Source organism: Macrobrachium rosenbergii, chromosome 24 (genome assembly GCF_040412425.1).
Source record: "Macrobrachium rosenbergii isolate ZJJX-2024 chromosome 24, ASM4041242v1, whole genome shotgun sequence".
NCBI lineage: Eukaryota > Metazoa > Arthropoda > Malacostraca > Decapoda > Palaemonidae > Macrobrachium > Macrobrachium rosenbergii.
Genome location: NC_089764.1, coordinates 3046918 through 3061917, shown reverse-complemented (window position 1 = coordinate 3061917; position 15000 = coordinate 3046918). Strand labels below are relative to the sequence as shown.

At 34.6% G+C, this 15000-nt stretch overlaps 1 protein-coding gene across 1 annotated transcript in view; it reads right to left on the bottom strand.

Moving 5' to 3' along the window:
- LOC136851867 (putative neural-cadherin 2) overlaps positions 1–15000 on the bottom strand; it is a 236162-nt gene that overhangs the window by 44005 nt on the left and 177157 nt on the right. Inside the window, 1 exon segment of the mRNA XM_067126180.1 lies at positions 3397–3400. Within this exon segment, the coding sequence (XP_066982281.1) occupies positions 3397–3400 (4 nt within the window).

Sequence of the window (15000 nt, the reverse complement as noted above, 5' to 3'; positions counted from 1 at the left end):
TAAAGGTAAATTACCTCATATATAAACGTTAAATAGAATATTCAAAATAATATACAGTAATGTCGTCCAGAGTAAATGGGAGCATTTTACTGTACCCTCTACTTGGGTTGCCATGGGTACAAATGCAGCTGACTAAAGATGACACTTACGAAGGTAACCTATCTTCCTAATGCCTGTGCTGTCGTAACTGTGCCGTTGGATGAGGGTCCATTAGTATCTTGTAAGTGCCTCTTCCTACCACCGCTCAAAATTAGCAGTCATTTGCGAGTTAAATGATGTGATATGCAAACCCTCACACACATATAAATGCATAAACACATACAACGTTTACACAGATATATATATATATATATATATATATATATATATATATATATATATATATATATATATATATATATATATATATATATATATATATGTGTATATATAATATTATATATATATATATATACATTATATTATTTATATATATATTATATATATATCTAAGTTTAATTTGGTAGGTTACATTATTTCTTCATGTTGTTAGCTCTAAGTTTTGCTTTGGATATAAAATAGTTTTAGTATGTGTTTGACATCTAGTAAATGAAAATAGAGAAATATTCAGAAAACATTTATTTTTTCCTGTACTGACTCTGGGGAAGGAAAATGTGTAGTAGTGATTTCACGCAAAAAAGTGCCGTCTTTAGTACATGTGTTTTTTCAAAGAGCCATGTTTTTTTAAAATAATGATTTCCAACAAAAACATTTTCTTGAAAATACCTTGGAAAATGGTGCGGTGAAAAAAAAAGATAACATATTGTTTCATTGTATATAAGTGAAGATCAGACTAAACACAAGTTGACGGTTGTAATGGTGAAGTGGTAATATAACTTAGACAATTGTATATAATTATATATAATTCAGACAACATAGTCTGCCAATAAGGAAGATAGAATAACAAAATGGGGAGAAATTGCATGAATTCAAAGGTTTGTGGAGTTTACTCTTAAGAACGGGGTGCAAAATTCTTGTATGGCATCTCCGAGTTAGCTATGATTGCCTATATTAGTTATAGGCATGCACGGAACAGACACAATGCAGTAAATCATAAGGAAATGAGACAGTTTTTTAGGAAAAGAAATAAAGTTGGTTTTTTGAAGGACAGTTACAAAAGACAACACCATTTCAACGAATACGAGATAAGGAATGTTGTAATCATTGATTGGAATTTAAAGAATCGAATATAAATCTGTCCACGGAATTTAGGTAAAAAAAATGTAATTGAAAGACGTATATGCAGAAAAAATAAGGGGAAAATTGCAATTTAGAAACAGATGCCATCTAAAGCAAATGTAGTGCAGTGGTGATGGAGAGTATATTTTAAAAAGAAGTTGCTGTTAGCAGACAATAGAAGAGGGACGGACATGATAAGTCAGAGGTGAGATGGTTTACTGTAGGTTACTAGAATTACAAGTGAGCCACCAATACCATGTTAATGGTACAAAAGATTAAATAATCTGGATGTGTATTGCCTTTCTTGATGAAGGACAACTTCTCAAGTAAGGAATCAGAGGTGCAGTCATTCCTTTGGATACAGACGAGTGTAAGAATTACGACAACGATATATTATTTGGAATTTATAAGGTCTGAGTAGACCAATTAAGAAATTTGACGAAAATCTTTATAAAGTCGGACCATTATAGGGTTTCAGAATACGGAGAGCTATTGTGGATTTAGACATTTTGCATGGAGTTTACGTGTAGGCTTATATAAAAAAAATACGCACACACACACACACACACACACACACACACACACACACACACACACACACACACACACTTTTTATATATATATATATATATATACGGCATATATATATATATATATATATATATATATATATATATATATATATATATATATATCTTCTTCTTCTTTTTCTTCTTTTTAACTTGCTTTTATTCCCATTTTTGTATGGGGTAGCACGATGCCTTCTTTTGAAGGACTTTTGATTTGGCTTTGGGGTAGACCTGTGGTCTCGATCAGCTGCCCTGCCTGACATCGCTTAGACCCCGGTACGTATGTTTCATGTATCATACCCGACCCAACGCCCTTTCTTCCCAGCAGCGAGATTGAGTTATTGCGCGGGTATGGCGAGAGTTCGAGACTGTGTGAGATGTTTGTTATGTTTTTAGAAGGTGTTGTAGTGGCTTTGTTTTGTGTGTGTATTTAGTCTGTAACATCCATTTGCTTTTTAAGCAAACCTATCCGTTGATTTATATATAATCCCGGGATGTCTACACGGATAAAAAGTGTCTGCCTCTCTCTGACCAGTCGGCTGCGGGTTTTGAACCAAACAGACCTCTAAGGAAGTCCGAAGCTGCTGCTGTAACCGACTGCCAGGTTATGGGCTCATATATATATATATATATATATATATATATATATATATATATATATATATATATATATATATATATATATATATATATATATATATATATATATATATATATATATATATATGTGTGTGTGTGTGTGTGTGTGTGTGTGTGTGTGTGTTCGTTTGTGTGTGTGTGTATTTTTTTTTAAAACACGCTCTTATTAAAATGCACTAAAAAGCGAAAAATTATTTTTTTGAGACAATCCATGGTTTTCTTACAATTAATCATGTTTACAAAAATAAAAGCGTGGGAGCCAAACATGGAAGAAAATGGTACAAGAAAAGAAATATATTTTTTATCTATTATAGCATTTACTTCCATGTTTGGCGCCCACGTTTTTATTTTTGTAGACATGATCAATTGTAAGAAAATCCTGGTGTGTCTCAAAAAATTATTTTTCACTTTTTAGTGCATTTTAATAAAAGTGTAAAAATTTTTTTCTTATAGTTTTGTATTTTATACTTTTTAGTTTTGACAAAAATTGTGACGGATTTATGATTGCAGCTAACAAAATTGATATTCTGTCGAGCCAAAGAAGGTTTGCAAAATCTGTAGAGTTATTTACCGAGTCAAAGAAGTTGTGAAAAATCCGAAGAGTTTCAAACAAATCCTGAGATACTGGGAGAGCTCACTGTAGTGTCACTAGAGGTCACTCCTGACCTACTGATCATGTAAGGTTGTATTGTCACCGAGATTGAGTAACCATGCAAAATTTTAAGTCCATCGGACGAAGCGAACAGGTTGAAAATTGAGTTACAAGACTTGACCAAGACAAACAAACAAACAAACAAACAAAAAGCATGCTCAACAAAAGCGTATAAAAAGAAGCATTTAATAAAGTACTCCAATGAGAAAGCGGCAGGTGCGGGCTGAGAGCACATTCAATAAAAGGATGGTTTGTTTTGACCGTGGTTGTTTGATGTTTCCAAAGATCTTTGTTTGCTCTTACTAGTCCTGCAAACACCGCCCTTTCATCGTTATCTCAGTGAAAGGAATCAGTCATCATACAAAGTTCAGCCGTTGGATTTATTATGGCTTTTGATGGGTACAAAAGAGGAAATATAATTCCATTATGCAATTTTGAATAGCCTGCTTTCCATTATTTACCTTCCATTTCAACGTTCTTTGTTCATCTTCCTGGTTTCTTATATATTTTCCCTTATAGATAAGGAAAAAAAAAAAAATGAGAGCGCATGCCAGAAGAAAAGAGAAATGTGGACAGGAGGAAAGGTATTGTCTTTGCCCTCTTATCATTAGAGGCTAAGCAGATACAAACATAGAATAACACAAAATATTGGATATTTGCTTTGCGAGTTTCTCTCCTGCGCAGCTATCATTATTTACAAATGAATGAGGGAAAGGCCTGTTACCTAGAGTCTAACTTATGTATAGTTTACGGACACATTTCATAATGAAATAGAATTGAATAGAGTGGATTTCATGGATCCATTTTGTACCAGTTAAGAAAGCTAAATGTAAATATTGACATGAGCCTTTTTTATACTTCCCCTTTTTTTTCAACATACAAAGACTTTTTAGTCCTATAATTTTTGTTTAATGCTGAAAGAAACTCCTCTCCGGAAAAACCCTCGTGACATTACGAGCAAATATTTTAAACCGAAGGAAGGGCCCAAGACGGAAACGTAAAATTCGTTCCTCATTTATAATCTTTAAACTTTACATAATCAGAGAAGAATTTTTAGTTTTAATTGTATTAACGCTAAAATTCAAGATTGACAGGAAACATCGTTCGAATGAAAATGTAACTATACATTGCAGTTTTGTACAGTGGAGCAACGTGTTAAAAGTTACGTTGTATTTCATTTCATGCAGCAGACAACATTCAAAGCCATGTCAGCGGAGGAGGTCTGCGAACTAGGAATCCCATTATTGGATAAATCATGACAGATTTCACGCTGCCATAATCGAAATTTGTGAATTCACTGTAATCTTCTTCTTTTAACGTGCTTTTTCCCATTTTTTATAGGGTAAGCACGATGCATTCTTTTGAAGGACTTTGACTTGGCTTTGGGGTAGACCGTAGTCTCGATCGGCTGCCCTGCCTGACATTGCTTAGACCCCGGTAGCGCATGTACAATCACTCAAAAATGTTTTGCAACATACTTCAAAACTTTTCGGACAACAGCTTATAATAGCGACATCTGGCGCTATTTGACAACTCAGTTGTAACCGCATGAAACAACTGAACACTAGTGGTGGGTCCGAGAAATTACCTGCAGTTTCCCTCAAACAGGGCTTTTTCTGATAATGCTGACTGTTGTCATACTTTACTTGATTAAAGGATGTTACTATAATACTTCAGAGGTCATCGTTGTTCTTATGTTTTAATATTTTCATCTCCAAATGCCAGTGGCGTCGTGAGGGTTGCTGGCGCCCGGGGGCAAAGTCTTTTATGGCGTCCCCAAAAGGGGGTCCCGTCCGGGGGGAGAACTATTTTCATTTGAGTGTGCTAATCTTGGCAGGAAATGTTTGCCTTCATTATTTTAGATATATTGTGTTGAAAACAAAACATTCTAATTTAATAATAATAATATTCTAGGACGATTGAACACAAATAGAATTTGCAAACTGAAATAGTGTATTTTACTGCAATTAATTAATCATTATCACTCATAAATAAATTCCAAAATGTTGATAAAATAGCTAAAATGTATATTATAGTAAAGCATCACAGTAACCAGTAACTCTCAATAACCAAAGACAAATGGCAAATTAAATAAATTTGAGTAAAAAAAGGAATTAAACATTATGGAATACAGGGGGCTAAGAAAATCATGAAAATCTACAATTTGTTGCCAGCATAGAAGTTAATACTAAAGAAATAAAAAATAGAATTTGTGGTAAAAAACTGAATAGTTATAATGCCTGAAAAGAAAACTGATAAGAACAAAGATGAATTAGTTCACTAACTATAAACCTTACGTTTCTTTAAAGAATGTTTAACGTGCGTCAAAATAATGAAAACAAAAAGATTGAAGTGATGGATGCTTAGGATCAACCATATGCAAAGAAATAAGACGGTATAAAGGTATTAGAATGTAAAGATAATTAGACAGATATTGATAACAGAAAACCTAAACAAAGAAAAGGATTGGCAATGAACTATAGGACATTAAGTATTGATGCACGTTACAATGTGTTTACAGTTTTATCTTTCTAGCTTTACAGTCGCAAATCTGTCTCTCACGTCATCAAAGTTTATTTTGTTTGCGATCTCTTGCTCTACACTTAGTAGAGTTAAAGCTGACAATCTCTCTTGCCCCATAGATGTTCGCAGATGCGACAAGATAAGTTTCAACTTACTAAATGATCGCTCACAACTAGCAATTGATACTGCAATGGTCAGAAGTATCTGAAGGGCAACTCGAAGGTTTGGGAAAACACTTTCATCCCCATATTGTACAGTGAAACGAAGTAATTCCTGTGGGTTGGTGATCAGAACATCATCTCGTGTTTTAAGCAGCATTCTGCAATCTACAATTTTGCTGAACAGTTCCAAGCCAGTAAGTCAGTGTCATAGAAACTTGCCACATTAATGCACCTTTCTTTGATGCATGCTTCATTGGTTGTAGATAGCAACTCCTTAATATCCAAAAGAAAGCCAAACTTTGAATCCAAGTTATGCAGTCTGATGAACCGTTCGCCCATTTCATTATGCATTCTGTCAATAGCACCTTTTAGCAGAAGTTGCATCTCATTTTCTGCTGAGAGGCCTGCAGCAGCACCATCTCCAGTTTCACCAGGCATTTTTTTCCTCACTTTACATCGTCTGGCAATTCTCACATCCCAAGCATGACAGAGCTCCTTTGCTTTTTTGATAGATGTCTGGCAGATATCCTCCCGATTAGCAAGGAAATAAACTTGCAACGCCTGGATATCTTGTGCTGCCTCATGGAAATTCAATTTTGGATCCTGCAGCCGCTTCTGGACTCTGTCAATCTTGGTAAGTAAAATGTTCCAAAAACTTCTTAGTGCAGCAAAGAAATCAAATGTCAAAATTCTGCTCAATAGCTGTGTTGCTTCACTTCTGGTATCTGTTTCATTCAAATGACTTCCGATGGTCTCTAAAAGTTGGACCAAATCCCTCACATTTTCATGTATGGGTCGAATTGCATCAGCTCTAGCACTCCAGCGTGTTTCAGATTCAGCTTTCACAGATATAGGCAAATTCTTCTTTAATCTCTCCCATCTATAGATCGACCTTGAAAAGAAAACATACACTGCCTGCACAGTTCCAAAAAATGTGACCATCACCACCTCATGACTAGCGGAATGAACCCCAGCCAAATTTAGTGAGTGGTTGTTACAGTTCACATATATTGTTTTAGGGTTCACTGTAGCAAGTCTTTGTTGTACTCCTGATTTGTGTCCAGATATGACAGCAGCATTATCATAACACTGAGAACGACAGTCTTCAAAAAGGCAAATGATCTTTCTCCAGCTGCTGCATTACTACATTTTTATAGTAATTTGCTGATTATATTTTTTGGTGAACATTTGAAGTCAATCTTCGTTAAGGAAAAATCTTTCACTCATAAAAACTAAAGATTTTTTACGGGTTTATAGTTTATCTCTACATATCTTATTATCTCTGACATTTGTTCCGGGGTGTGCAGCATCTGAGCCCCTCACTGAATCAAATGCCATTATACTCTTTGTTTATCTCCTTCATATATTAACTTTTCGGATGTCATTCAGTGAACTATTAGCCTTATTAACAGTAGATGCAATAATCTGACGTTTGAATTCATTTTGAACTTCACAGACAAATATGAATTGATTTTTTGAATTAATCATTTGTTTAAACTAGTGAAACTTATTCGTAAAATATATGCTAGCCTGAAATTTCTGTCTATTTTTGAACTTGATGGTTCTTTTTATATATGTATAAACACACACACACACTGTACACACAAAACACACACTAGCAATCACACACAGTCTAGTATTAGTAAAATTAATATTTATATTACCTCTGGGGCATGGGCTCTGTATATACCGTCTATATATATAAATTTTTCATACCTTTATTTATACGGCGTGTATAAGAATTGCTGAAATTGTGTTGACATGAATATAACAGTGTTGTTGTTCATATGACGTCTTTCTCATTCGAGAATGAAAAAGGTTGCATAAATTAAAATTTCTTAAAATATTTTTTCGTTGCAAAAGATAAATAAATAAAATACTTTATGTATTGATAATAAAATCAGAACCTCAGCTTTATGAAAATTAAGAAATAATTGTTGTAGTCACAGTTTTATGGCCACAAAAATGTTTTTCACGAAACCAAAACGAAACACTAGATTGATAGGGGGTAACTATGCCCAATATCTTTGCACTGACTCAGCAGTCACTGAACCACTTATTTTATAAGTACGTAGTATTAAAATTTGATAGTATAGTAATTAACATTACGATTACATTTATATATAATGAACATTAAAGAAAGTCAATCTTCATTAAATATAAAATATGTACTGAAAACTCATAAAAACTTAAAGATTCAAGTTATATGGTTTCATCAACCCATTATATAAAATAGATGTCTTATCAATATATCATTTATATATACATTGCTATATATGGGGATATATATCCCCAACGCCCGCCCCCTCACTATATATCTGTCAAATGCCATCATATCTTTGTTTTATCTCCATATCATATGTATATATATATATATTATATCACATATACCACAGGTGACTAAAATAAGCTGAACTAGGTCAGACTGGTTTTGACTTTATCGACAAGCCATTGACGAAGGACTGATACAGAGTGTGAGAAGTCACAAATATATATACTACAAGAATATATTTTTGAATGATTAATCGTTAGAGGTATATTGTAAGGCCGGTGTCGAGGTAAGTTATTATAAAACTATTTTGAACTAAAAATAACAAATTTCAGGGACATTTTTGATAAACAGACCATATAGATCCACACTTTTGGTGTCATGGACGGAGTTTGGAAACTCATTAACATTACTACCCTCACTGTGTTTACAAATATGATAACATTTTCATATATCTCTACACACCTTAAAGTTTAAACAATTTACAAATTTCTTTTGATATTAAAGGATCAAGTTTATACATCTCTTGACTGATATTCATATTATGGTTGTAACTTTCTTTATGAAGCTAGATTCAATGATGTTCCTTTCCAGTGCATTATTAGAATATACAATTTTTTGCCTTCCCAGTTGATAGCATGATTGTTCTCACTAACATGTACAAATATACCACTGTTCCCTTGTGCATATCTCACACATTTCTTATGTTGTTTTCTTTTTTTCCAGTGCTTTCCGGTTTGGCCAATATAAAACTTGTCACAAGACTTACACGGAAATTTATATACACACCATTTAATATTGTCTGGGGAGTTCTTGATAAGTACATTTTTCATTGTTGTATTGTTCTTAAATGCGACATTAACACCAAAATTCTTAAGAAGATGGGGATATCTTTCATACTATTATTATAAGGCAGAACAAGCAACTTTTTTGTGTTGTAAGGTTCTTTCTGGTTTTGATACATAGTCTTTTTGCCGCTTCAAATGCACTGTTTAATACACTATCAGGATATTTCAATTTTTGCCTGCAATCCTAATCTTATCTATTTCATCACCAATATATTCAGGGCTACATACCCGTAATGCTCTTAAAAACATAGATGAAAACACTGACTTTTTAACCGGATGGTTTGTCCAGAATAGAATGCACATAGAAGAAATATTAGTGGGTTTTCTACACACTATATTTAAACCCAACTATTTCTTCGTATGAGGACATCCAGAAACGGTAAGCACCATCATTTTCCATTTCCATCGTGAATTTAATTGATGGTAACATATATGAAAATATATTACTTCCGAGGTAGAGTGAATTGGATATTAAAGGACGTTTGAAGCGTTTCTGATTGTATATGAATCACGGTGATGTGATAAATAGTTTTATATACGCTACGCTGACAAACGCAATACGGTCAACATGGCAGAGGTGGGTGGATATCGTCTCCAAACGCAAAACACCTGAGTTTGGGTGGGTTGATGGGAGATGGTATTCATTTGTAACTTCTCTTGTGGCCGACTGGTTAGTGTCACTTAGTCCTGATTCCTCGTCCGTCGCTGGTTCGATCCCACGGGACGGTGGACTTATATCAATTAAAAATTCTTCTTAACATATTTGACAACGATATTACTTCCGAGGTAGAGTGAATTGGATATTAAAGGACGTTTTAGCTTTCTGATTGTATATGAATCACGGTGATGTGATAAATAGTCATAATATTTTATTAATGCGACAAACGCTTTTATCTGGTCAACATGGCAGAGGTGGTGGATATCTTCTCCAAAACTCAAAACACCTGAGTTCATCGGGTGGGTTGATGGGAGATGGTATTCATTCAAAATCTTTGTGGCCGACTGGTTAGTTGTCACTGTAGTCCTGATCGTCCATCGCTGGTTGATCCCACGGGACGGTGGACTTATTATCAATTAAAAATTCCTTCGGTAACATTAATGAAAATAATTATCGAGGTAAGTGAAATATTAAAGGACGTTTGTAGCTTTCTGATTGTATATGAATCACGGTGATATGATAAATAGTCATGTTATGGTGAACGACAAACGCACTACACGGTCAACATGGCAGAGGTGGGTGTTCGTCTCCAAAACACCTGAGTTTTTGGGTTGATGGGAGATGGTATTCATTTGTACCTCTCTTTGTGGCCTGACTGGTTAGTGTGTCACTTAGTCCTGATTCCTCGTCCGTCGCTGGTTATGTTTTAGGAGATGGACGGTGGACTTATTATCAATTAAAATTGTGTAACATATATGAAAATATATTACTTCGAGGTAAGTGAATTGGATATTGACGTTTGTAGCTTTCTGATTGTATATGAATCACGGTGATGTGATAAATAGTCATAATGGCCGTGCGACAAACGCACTTCACGGTCAACATGGCAGAGGTGGTGGATATCGTCTGAAAACGCAAAACACCTGAGTTCGACGGGTGGGTTGATGGGAGATGGTATTCATTTGATAATCTCTTGTGGCCGACTGGTTATGTGTCACTTAGTCCTGATTCCTCGTCCTCGCTGGTTCGATCCCACGGGACATGGACTTATTATCAATTAAAAATTCCCCTTCGGTAAATCATATAATGAAAATATATTACTCCGAGGTAGAGTGATTTTGATATTAAAGGACGTTTGTAGCTTTCTGATTGAATATGAATCACGGTGATGTGATAAATAGTCATAATATGGACGTGCAACAAACTCAATCACGGTCAATAAATAGCAGAGGAAGGTGGATTTCGTCTCCAAAACGCAAAAACATGAGTTCGATGGGTGGGTTGATGGGAGATGGTATTCATTTGTAATCTTCTTGTGGCCGACTGGTTAGTGTGTCATTGTAGTCCTGATTCCTCGTCCGTCACTGGTTAAATCCCACGGGACGGTGGACTTATTATCAATTAAAATATTCTTCAGTAAATATATGAAAATATATTACAAGAGGTAGAGTGAATTGGATATTAAAGGACGTTTGACAAAGATTTTCTGATTGTATATGAATCACGGTGATGTTTGAGAAATAGTCATAATATTTTGAATGCGACAAAACGCACAGAGTCAACATGGCAGAGGTGGGTGGATATCGTCTCCAAACGCAAAACACCTGAGTTCGACGTTTGGGTTGATGGGAGATGGTATTCATTTGTACTCTCTTGTTGACTGGTTAGATGTGTCACTTAAGTCCTGATTCCTCGTCCGTCGCTGGTTCGATCCCCGTGGGACGGTGGACTTTATCAATTAAATTCCCTTCGGTAACATATTGAAAATATATTACTTCCGAGGTAGAGTCAAATGGATATTAAAGGACGTTTGTAGCTTTCTGATTGTATATGAATCACGGTGATGTGATAAATAGTTATAATATGGCACGTGCAACAAAAACAAGGTCAATATGGCAGAGGTGGGTGGATATCGTCTCCAAACCCAAAACACCTGAGTTCGACGGGTGGGTTGATGGGAGATGGTATTCATTTGTACCTCTCTTGTATCAACTGGTTAGTGTGTCACTGTAGTCCTGATTCCTCGTCCGTCGCTGGTTTGATCCCACGGGACGGTGGACTTATTATCAATTAAAATTTTCGGTAACATATATGAAAATATATTACTTCCGAGGTAGAGTGAATTGGATATTAAAGGACGTTTTAGCTTTCTGATTATATATATACTCAGGTTCATATATATATATATATATATATATATATATATATATATATATATATATATATATATATATATATATATATATATATATGTGTGTGTGTGTGTGTGTGTGTGTGTGTGTGTGTGTGTGTGTGTGTGTGTGTGTGTGTAACTGCTCACGAAGGTGACCTTTGAAAGATGGGTCAACTGTTCGAGGGACCATTTGACTATACACAGCATGTAAGAAAAATGCTAAATCATTCGCATACCACAAGAAGTTGCAGAAGCTCCTTGGTGACAATACACGAGGAGCGAAATGCGATTTCAGCTTAGAACATTCTAGAAGGTGAACCAGTTATAAAATCCGGATTTGAAGAAAGCATTCAAGTGGAGTGCGTGAGTACGTGTGTGACCAGGTACCTCGTGATGCCCCATATTACAACAAGCGTGTCTTACCGTACTTTGACCTCGAATGATGTCACGAGAGTGTGTTCATATGTGTGTTGACAAACCCATATAATACGAGTTCTTCACAGAATGAGTGGGACAGCGAGAACCGTATTTTGAATGTGTGCTCGGGTGACAGAGAAAAACACCCAGACTGAAGCTGTCTCCCCAGAGGACAATGGAGAAGTGAGTACCGCTCATAAACATTTTAAACTTTTCTTTCAGAACTATGGGCACAGACGTTACCCCTGTGACAGTGAAATCTTGTGTTTCTGCATTTTTTACATTTTCTGGTTTTTAATATAACGCTTGTTCTTTTACAGGTATTCCTTCCTCCCTCCTCCACGTTTCTCTTCAGGGAAGGGAGTGGTGTGACATTTAATGGTGAATTGACCTGAATGTATTCATTGACATTTTTATGATTTGAATGACAGATGAATTCTTTCTGTCTTTCCTTAAATTGCTGGGTGACTATGATTTGGACCTTATTTCTTAGAAGATTTTCATAGTTATGTTGAATCATTTCGATTTGATTCTTCTTAATTTTTTTAGGTTATTTTCTTTATTTTTTGTGAATAAAGGTTTAGTTTTGTACCTGGTATCTCATTCCAGTAGTCCTTAGAATTTAGTTATGGAAAGGAATAACTTATGATGTCGGCTCACGCTATCACACAATATCTCGGGAAAAGCGAGATACCAACCTCTGTTTTTAAAACGGAGACTAAAATAAAGTATAAGCCTCGGAATCGGCTTATTACACACACACACACACACACACACACACACACACACACACACACACACACACACACATATATATATATATATATATATATATATATATATATATATATATATATATATATATATATTTTATATATATTTTTATATATATATATATATATATATATATATATATATATATATATATATATATATATATATATATATATATATATATATATATATATATATATATATATATATTCTAGCTAAAAATAGTATTATATGCTACTCATTAGCTGATAGCGTGCACTCTCGTCACGGCAGTGATGTTGCAAAAGGACCGTGGTTTTGAAGCACAAAGCTGGACTGACGGGTGATAGAGAAGCGGAGGTGATGAAAGCGTTCAGTCAAGAGGAAATTAGTGAAACTGAACAATGTATGAAAAGTTCAACTGTTTTGCAGCATCCTAAAGGGGGCATTGTTTTGAGTGTGTACCACGGGCAAAAGATCACATGAGAGGGAGAGTTGGGGGCGAGGGGGAGCCTAACGGTTATGAGGGGGAAAAAAGAAGATAATTTAGCCTCTGCTTCAGAACCCAATAGATCTCATGGCATAACAAACGCTCTCGTAATGAGGGTATCACCTCATCTCTTATGGTCCTTTTTCTTACCCCTTCATTCATCCAGTCCCGTAGGGAACATCGGTGTAGGAATTGCTTAGGTTCTTTGCTTCGTCCCTTCGACCCCTAGATGTAATCCCTTTCATTCTTTTTGCTGTACCTCTGTTCATATTATCTTTCTTCCTTCTTACTTTCCATCCTCTCCTATAAGTATTTCCTTCTGTTATACATATATAAAACCCCCTTCACTCTTCATTTGCATTTCAATGCTGGATGACCTCATAGTTCCCAAAGCTTGGCCTTTGCCCTAGATTTTATTTTCCAATTCCTTATCACGCACAGAAATTGCATATATATGTATACATCAAGCAGTCTTTGGCTCTCATTCCGCTGCTTGTATGTTTCTTCCGTACCCGTCTTGAATGAACGAATATCAAGTTACTTCAAGAGAAAAACAGTATTTCTAAAAATATTAGTATCTTGAAAGCCAATCTCCTGATACTGGTAACAAAAGTAAATCCCAATTATTCCATTTTAAGATATTCCCCAGAAAGGTCAATCAATTACGTTTTAACGTCGTGACGAAAGTAAAATACAACGAATTATAATACAATGCAAAGTGTTTCGTATTACTTTCGTCTTCTATTGTAATATGGGACAAATTATAATTTAAACAGTAACCGATTGTAGAGATAGCCTTGTTATTTGTCTATCACCAATTAGCCTAATAAGAGTTAATATTTCACTTTCTAATTTTCTGATCAAGTGATATCATGTAATGTTAACCTAAAGACGTGGATTACATCTTGAACATAAGTCATCGCAGTATGGCAAAGAAGAAGAAGAGGAGCAAATTGATTGTTGTTGACTTTAGCCACCACAAACCGAGAACTTGAGCCTATTACAACCTTCCATGAAATGAGACATTAGGGAAAACTTGGGTATGATGCGAAACCAATCTAGTTTCTGTCTCTCATGGCACCATAAACGCATGGTTTTTTGGTTATAGTATATTCCCATGTTATAATGACCTCACTCCCCAACACCCCCGCCCGACCTTTGTGTTACTTGTGACACGTGTAGCAGATAAAAATTTCAAGTTTTTATCATATGGATACGGCTATGGGCCTATCATAAATATTTATTCCTAAGTAATTGCATCCTGTGAAAAATAGGACACTTACGCTTTTAGAATATAGAATCAAACATCATGAAAATTTATCTTTACTCATAGAAATAAAAAAAAATGGTTGATAGGTTTGAAAAGCGCTCAGTACATTACAAATACAAATATACTATCTATCTATCTATCTATCTATCTATCTATCTATCTATCTATATATATATATATATATATATATATATATATATATATATATATATATATATATATATATATATATATATACATATTTATATATATATATATACATATATATATATATATATATATATATATATATATATATATATATATATATATATATATATATATATGTATGTATGTATAAAGCAACATTAACCGAATTTT